Source organism: Colobus angolensis, unplaced genomic scaffold (genome assembly GCF_000951035.1).
Source record: "Colobus angolensis palliatus isolate OR3802 unplaced genomic scaffold, Cang.pa_1.0 Scaffold21, whole genome shotgun sequence".
Taxonomy (NCBI): domain Eukaryota; kingdom Metazoa; phylum Chordata; class Mammalia; order Primates; family Cercopithecidae; genus Colobus; species Colobus angolensis.
This window is the reverse complement of record NW_012115266.1, coordinates 8,876,478-8,884,319: the sequence shown is the minus strand read 5'-3', so window position 1 is coordinate 8,884,319 and position 7,842 is coordinate 8,876,478. Positions and strand designations below refer to the sequence as shown.

The 7,842-nt window shown below is 55.8% G+C and overlaps 2 protein-coding genes across 2 annotated transcripts in view; one reads left to right on the top strand and one right to left on the bottom strand.

Annotated features, from left to right (window-relative positions):
* CD5 (CD5 molecule) overlaps positions 1–3,748 on the top strand; it is a gene marked incomplete at its 5' end in the record, with an annotated part of 10,034 nt that extends 6,286 nt beyond the window's left edge. The window contains 3 exons of the mRNA XM_011942796.1: positions 922–1,041; positions 1,644–1,734; positions 2,181–3,748. Coding sequence (XP_011798186.1) covers positions 922–1,041; positions 1,644–1,732 — 209 coding nt within the window. The remainder of the gene's footprint in view (positions 1–921; positions 1,042–1,643; positions 1,735–2,180) is intronic.
* A 2,488-nt stretch (positions 3,749–6,236) lies between these two features.
* Positions 6,237–7,842, bottom strand: part of VPS37C (vacuolar protein sorting 37 homolog C (S. cerevisiae)) — a 9,098-nt gene continuing 7,492 nt past the window's right edge. The window contains 2 exon segments of the mRNA XM_011942795.1: positions 6,237–6,811; positions 6,814–7,188. Coding sequence (XP_011798185.1) covers positions 6,708–6,811; positions 6,814–7,188 — 479 coding nt within the window. The 3' untranslated portion in view covers positions 6,237–6,707.

Sequence of the window (7,842 nt, the reverse complement as noted above, 5' to 3'; positions counted from 1 at the left end):
CGTCCCCACACCAGGGAGGGCGGCGGCTTCTTGACGGGCAGATGGCTGGGCGGTTTCTACCACTGAAGCCTCAGAGTGTAGAAACATCTCATGGTATCCCTTCTGTGCCTCGCCTCATCTCTAGGGTCCCCAACAGCGTTCGCCTCCTCCAGCAGTATTCCCCAACACAGTGGCCAGTGGATGTTAACAGGCAGCACTCACAAAAGAGACCTCCCTGATCCACAGATCTGGAAAACCACGAGTTAGGCACAGCTAAGCATGGCTATTTCAGGACTTCTCAGAACCTTAATGGGCATTTTTGTATTGCCCATCTCCAAAGCAAGGATCCATTAAGAAGGGCTGTCCAAGCTATTTTTATCATAGAACAACTTACAGGGCCAGTATTAGGACATTTTGGTGCAGCCGGCCCAACACCATCCCTGGTCTTCATCCTCCCTCCTTCCAGCCACAGCCAGAGACACCCTAATGGATGGAGACATGGCGCTCTTCCTGCCTCCCCTTCCACCTTCTTCCTCCTTCCCAAGTCCAGGGCCAAATCCTTCAAGCAGGCTCTGTGTTGCCCAGCCTTGCTTAATAACATACAGACCCTCAGTTCCTGGAGGGCAGGGAGCATATCTGTCCTGTCACCTGTGCTCCAGTCTCCTGCTTGGCAAATGCTTGATGACTGACTCACGGAAGGCCCCACCCCGTCAGTCAGATTGCTGGTTCCCAAACCTGCTCTCAAAGTCTGCTGCTGACCCTGCTAGCACGAACCTCCCGGGAAGAGAGGAGAGGGGGAGGCACTGAAGGGGCTGTGAGTGCCTTTGCCCTCTCCCCACTACATCATGGGAATAGGAGATTAACGTTCTGGGCACCTGCTGGGGAAGGAGGCGGAGGACACAGCCACAAGTCTAATGACACTGTCTCCTACCATCTGCCCAGTGTCTTTCCATCGCAACCACACAGCGACCATCCGGTCCCATGTTGAGAACCCCACAGCCTCCCATGTGGATAACGAATACAGCCAACCTCCCAGGAACTCCCGCCTGTCAGCTTACCCAGGTAAGCACCAGTGGGTGCTCCCAGGCACGCAGGCAGGGCTGGAGCAGGCCGCCAAGGCAGGTCACGTGATGCCCTTGAAGGTGGGGTGATGGCCCAAAGAGAGAAGGGAGACCCCGGGGCGCAGGGGGATCAAACGTCGCAGGATGCAGCAGGGGTGTGGAAGGGATGTAGCCTTTACAGGCCCCAGCTGTCCTGTCTGAGACCATGAACTACTCATTTGGAGAGAAGAATGCACTCAGAAAGCCATCAACCCCAGCCTTGCTGTGACCTAATGGGCCTGTTTCGCTGCAGGGCCTTGGTGGGGCCTGGATGGTAAATGAGGCCCCTTGGATTCCTCCGGGCCAGAAGAGAGCCATTAAGTGGGCTGCAGGAGCGCTGCACTAAAGGCTCCCTGACTGGCCGTTACCAATTAAGCCCCAGGGAGCCTGGAGTTCAGCATCATTAGTGAACGTTTGGCTGATTTGATCAAAACAGATACCGGGGCTGTCACCGGCTCATAAAGCCCCTGTGATCTTCCAACCCGCTGTGGGCAGCGGCTCTAGGACCCAAGGGGCTCTGTGGAGTCACAAACCCTCCGCAAACAGCGTCCTTTCTTTCCCCAGCTCTGGAAGGAGCTCTGCATCGCTCCTCCACACAGCCTGACAACTCCTCCGACAGTGACTACGACCTGCACGGGGCTCAGAGGCTGTAACGGTGAGCCTGTCTCCAGCCTGACCCCAGCACCCCGGGGTCCCCCACAGTCCTGGGGGTGAGCAGCAGCCACTCAGTGCCTCCCCTCAGTCCCACCCTGCCCATACATGAATAGGGGACCCCCAGCATCTTGATTCTTGTAAAGGATAAGACAAATGTCAGCTGTTTAGGTTACACGAGCTGGTTTGACAACTAGAGCAGAGGAATCATGGACTTTAACAATCAACTCTTAAACTCCATGCGGAAGGCCACACAGGCAGAGTCCCCAAGAGCTCCATGATGTAATCACACCCCTCTAGAGCTGCCAACCTGTCAGTGGGGAGGAGGAGCCCCCCGCTCAGGACAGCAGCCATCCCCAAGATGGAGCCCAAAGCATGGGTCCTGTCCCCCACCTCCCTGCATCACCTCTGCAGTGTCTTCCTCTAACACGTTTCCTTCTCACCCCACAGAACTGGGATCCAGGAGCAAAAAGCCAAGAGCCAGACCTGCTTGTCCTGAGAAAACTGTCCGCTCTTCACTTGAAATGATGTCCCTATTTCTACCCTGGCCAGAACATGGACAGAGGCCAGGAGCCTTCCAGACAGGAAGTGGCAGGTGCTGCTCCAAATGGCAGGCCAGCTCACACTGCTGCGCAACAGCTCGGCCACCCCTCCACGCGTGGAAGCTGTGGTGGGCAGAGCCCCAAAACAAGCAGCCTTCCAACTAGAGACTTGGGGGTGTCTGAAGGGGGACGCCTTTCCCTGCCTGCTGGGGAGCGGGCGCCTGAGTGAAATCGGCTTTCTTCTCAGACTCTGTCCCTGGTAAGCAGTGACAAGGAAGCTCACAGCTGGGCGACTGCATTTTGAATAGTTCTTTGTAAGTAGTGCTTTTCCTCCTTCCTGACAACTCAAGCGCTCCGGCCTCTTCTGTGCAGCCTCCACCCCTGCGGATCCCTCAGGGGAGGCACAAGAAGAGGATTCCCGGGGACCTCTGCAGCCGTGGTGGTCAGAGGCTGCTCACCTGAGCACAAAGACAGCTCGGTGCGTTCACCGCAGCTGCCAGCCAGAGTGACCCACAGCCTCACCCCACTCCCTCTGTCTTGCGACTCCCCTCCCCAACCCCCTTATCTAAAGACACCTTCCTCTCCAGAGAGCAGGGACCACCAGCTGTCAAGCCCACAGGGCACCAGTGCCAGCCAGGGCCCTGTGCAAAGGGGTGCCTAGTAAACCTTAACCAACTTGGTTTTTGGCTTCACCCAGCAATTAAACGTCCCAAGCTGAGGTAGTATCAGCCCACCACAGTTCATCTTCTAACCCAAGAGTCAGAGGTGGGGCTGGTCATGTTCCTTTGGTTTAAATAACTCCCTTGACTAAAACAGACTCCTCTAGTACTTAGAGATCTTGGACATACACCTAATCCAGTGGGACCTGGGCTTCCTTAACTACAAGTGAGAAGGGGAAGTCTACCCAGGAGTCTCAGGTCTGATCAAGGGAGACGCCATGCGGAGCTCACTGCGGCGGCTCCCTAAGAAGGTGAAGCAATGTGGGAACACATCTTGAGGACGGGGCCTTTCTCCCCACCATTTGATGCTGTATCTTCTGAGAGCATAGGCATCAATGGTCCAAGCCACAGAATCTAAGTCTGGAAGAGCAAAGGGAAGTTACTAGGACATGAGGTGGGGTAATCCCAGAATCTGCTCAGCTTTCTACGCACCACCACCACCTTCCAACCAGGCCTTGCCTTGAGAGCCCCCGTGGCCAAGCCCGGGTCATAGATCTTCCCCTGACCATGCTGGGAATCCAGAAACAGGGACCCCATTCTCTTCCCATATCTGGTGGAGGTGAGGGGGCTCCTCAAAAGGGAACTGAGAGGCTGCTCTTAGGGAGGGCAAAGGATCCGGGGCAGCTAGTGTCTCCCATCAGTGCCTTTTTTAATAAAAGCTCTTTCATCTATAGTTTGGCCACTATACAGTGGCCTCAAAGCAACCATGGCCTACTTAAAAACCAAACCAAAAATAAAGAGTTTAGTTGAGGAGAAATGAGTCTTTAGAAAACTGTTTTTCAAGGGGTGGCTGACTTGGGTGATGCATTTCAAAAAGATGTTTGGTGATGCAATGGAATACAAGCATTTTAGTCTTCAAGGTGTCGTTGCTGAGTTCCTGCCTTGGCTAGTGAAGGCAACCCACTGCTCCCCCAGCCAGTGCTCAGGTGGTTGCTGTCCATTTCCCCCGGCTGTGGAGGACACACTTCCGTGACCTGGACAACTCCCCATTCCTGCATTCCAGCAACCTGCTAGAGCAGGGCCACCCCTTCCGCTCACCTGTGTGTCTCTCAAACTCTGCCCATTCCCTGAAGCAAATTATGTTCCTGGGTAAATCATGTGACCTGGCCAATGAGTGTGTGGGCGTGCAACCCGATTCTAGCACATTAGGTTCACATCGTCACGTGGCCGGGCATGGTGGCTCATGCCTGTAATCCCAGCACTTTGGGAGGCCAATGTAGAAGGATTGCTTGAAGCCAGGAGTTCCAGACCAGCCTAGGCAACAAAGTGAGACCCCATCTCTACCAAAAAGAAAGTTGTCAATTCGCTGAGCATGGAGGCACATGCCTGTAATCCGTTATTCAGGAGGCTGGTGCAGGAGGATCACTTGAGGCCAGGAATGAGGGTGCAGTGAGCCATGATCTTGCCATTGCACTCCAGCCTGGGCAACAGGCTTTTTTTTTTTTTTTTTTTTTGAACACTATTTGTTTAAATATACAAATAATTAGCCAGGCATGGTGGCACACACCTGTAATCCCAGCTACTCAAGAGGCTGAGGCAGGAGAATCGCTTGAACCTGGAAGATGGAGGTTGCAGTGAGCCAAGATGGCGCCAATACACTCCAGCCTGGGAGCCAGATGAGTGAGATTCTCTCAAAACAAAAAAAGTTACCTTGCACCCAGGGATCTGGGAGTACGGAGAAGAAGAGAGAGCTGTAAGGACGTGACATTCATATGGCCTCACCACATCCAGCACAGCAGTGTCCTAAGCTAGGAATCTAGAGACTCTAAATTTGATGCTTAGGGTCTGTCCCCCTGCAGCGGGAGGCCCACTGTAGTCTGGTGAAAGGCAGCCAGTGATCTCCCAGGGATGCAGGGAGGGAGGCGCGAGGAGCGCCCGTGTGTGCTGCCCTCTGAGGGAGGTGGCCAGGGAGAGCAGGAGGCAAAGAGCACAGGGTGGGACATGCGGGCTGACCAGCTGAGGCAGCTCATGACGGTCCTTTCTTAGAAAGTCGGCCCCTCCGTGTCCCCTGCCACCACTCTGGCACCAACCCAAGGCAAGTGACCTATGTGCCTAGAGGGAGATTTGCAGCCTCTTCCTACAAAGCCAAATTGCTTCCAGCTGTCCCTGATGTCCTGCGTCCTCAGCCTTGGACACCTGCAAGGCAAGGCCAGAGTTCAGCTGGGGGTGAAGGGCAGTAAACATTTGACCGGAGCCCAGCGACTCTCAACTCTGTCCTCGGGAGGCACTTCTGGCACCACCAAGGCAGTGGGGAGGAACCCCTGCAGCCTCTGAAATCCAACCGACCCAGTCCAAGTCCCACCTCCTCCCAAGGCTGTGCAACATGCTCACCGAACCACCCGCCCTGTGGTTTCCTCCCATTTAAACTGGGGATGAAAGGGCTGTTGCGAAGACTCCAGGAGATAATGCGCCTGAAAGCACAGCACAGCCTGCAGCCCTGCTGAGTATTTAACACTAGCGATTCAGGGCATCTCTAGGCATCCTCCGCAGGCGGCCACCCCTGTCACCTTGCAGGGAAGGAGAGGCGGAAGGCGGACTTGAGGGACTGTTAGAAGTCCGGTCTAAGGACTCCCTCGAAGCTGCCCTTCCTGCTGAGCTGGACGCCCTCCCCAGCCGCGGGATAGGCAGCTCAGCAGCAGAGCTCAGGGCGACGCTGGGGAGGGAGGCAGGCTGGGCCAAGGCCTAGAAGACCGTTGGTGCCGCAGCCAGTTTAGCGGCCCGCTGTCCCTCTGAGCACATCCTGCAAGCCCAGGGTAGAATTAGATGGGTCTCGGACAGGCTGACATGCCGACGTCCCGCCACTCCGGCAGGTGGCAGGATCACGGCACCTCCCGAGCGGGCTGAGGACCAGACGCCCCCTCGTGGCATCCTGTGGCCTTGCACGCCATTGCTCTCGGTCCAGGACAAGGCAAAACGCAGGCTCCAACAGGAAAACCGCTAAGAGGGAAAGAGGAAGAGCCGGAGAGGGAAACACGCCATTGCTCTCGGTCCAGGACAAGGCAAAACGCAGGCTCCAACAGGAAAACCGCTAAGAGAGAAAGAGGAAGAGCCGGAGAGGGAAGGTAAATGCTCCCAGGGCCAGCCCTGGGGTGAGCAGGCAGGGGAGGGCTGACATCCAGACGGATGGGGTTTGGGACGTGAATCACAGAGGCCCCTCCAGAGAGCACGATCTGAAGGCCACAGAAGAAATCAAGGCACCCACATGCAGCCACGTCTTCACTCAAACCCACCAACACCACACCACATGTGACTCATCGAAGTTTATTATGGCAATTAATTATATAAACATACGGGCGGGCGGTCATCCAGCTCAGAAGCACTCAAACCAGTAGAGTCCATTAGTGATTTCTCTTTATAAATAACTTAGGAGAAGCAAGCACATTTGGTAAAGAACCGGCACCGCTGACCGAGCGTCACGCAGATGGCACGTAGGCCGGGGAGGGGCAGGCACCAGAAGGTCAAGGTCCCTCCTTGGCCCCAGCAGCCCCGGGCCCACCAGACGCTGGGTCCTCAGGTAGTGGACATTTCAAGGCACGTACAACTTCCTAAGCAATAGCAGCTCCAGGCTCTTCCCTGAGACCTGGTTTACCTCTGGAACAACCAAGTTAACACTCATCACACCCCTTTGTCTATTGTCTTCATTCTTATTACTGAACATGCCCCAAACCCCACAGTGCAGGGGGCTGCATATTAAACAGAGCCATAATCCCCACCCTTTACATTCTGAAGACAGGGAGGTGCGAGAAAACTGCCCCTAATGTAGTGATGGTGTTTTTTAAAAAGCACCATTTGGGAAGTTACGTTAGGGCCTCTTTTGATGCCTTAGGATGGACACTGGGGGTGGAAGGATTACATCGAAGGAGTGAGGGGAAGGGTAGGGAAAGGGAGGGGGCTGCTTGTGAATGAGATTCAAGGCACTAAAGGAGTGGATGGATGCGTGGGCCTCGGGCAAAGTCACCCTCAAGTGGGGGGTCCCAGAGGAGAGAAGGGTGGCTGGGGAGGTGACCTGGCCCTCCACTCCTAAACGAGCCCCAATGTGACCACAATCTCCAGGGCTAGAGCTGCTCCCTTCCCTCTGGCCAGAGGGCCCAAGGCAGCCCCCTGGGTTCTCCAAATAGTGCAAGCAAGGTCTGGGGACAACCGTCACGACCCCCAGCCTTCTTGCTGCGCTGGCGCTGCCGCCACTCAAACAGGACACAGGTCAAGCTTGTCTGACATCAGGTACTGGAGTTAAATTATGGCTTTACAGGACTCAAACCTGTTGTTTTTCCCAACTCTGTTCTCTCCCTCCAATCCAACCCCTGCCACAGTGCGTGGGCAGGCTAGCCTTGACTGGACTGGACAGACACCAACAGCTGCATCCCTTGGCATGGGGCTCCACGTCAAATACGCCAAACCCCAGGGGAGACGGAGAGGCTGGAGACCCGGGGCCTCCTCATCGAGATAATTCTGCACTGGGTTCAGACGGCCCTGAGCGCAGCCGCAAGTAGACGCTCATAAATGTGCGCACACGCTCACTCACACAGACACCGGCGAGAGGTGCGGGACTCCAGCCTGGCTAGCACCGCTGCAGCCAAGCACTGAAAGTAGGGGCTTCCAGGAGGACCTCCGGCCAGAAGGCCAGCAAGTGCTGTGACCAGTCACACTGCCCAGTGCCTTGTCCCTCCAAGGCCTCTGGGTGCCAACGCAAGTCCACAGGGAGCACCAACGCCACTTCCAGTTGACCCTCGAATCTCGGCGATGGCTGGGCCAAAGGTTGAGCGTGGGTGGGACTAGGGAGGGGCCAAGGGCCAGGAGTACGTCTAATACCCAGGCCAGGCAGGCCCCGGAGGCGGTGGAAACCCATAGGGA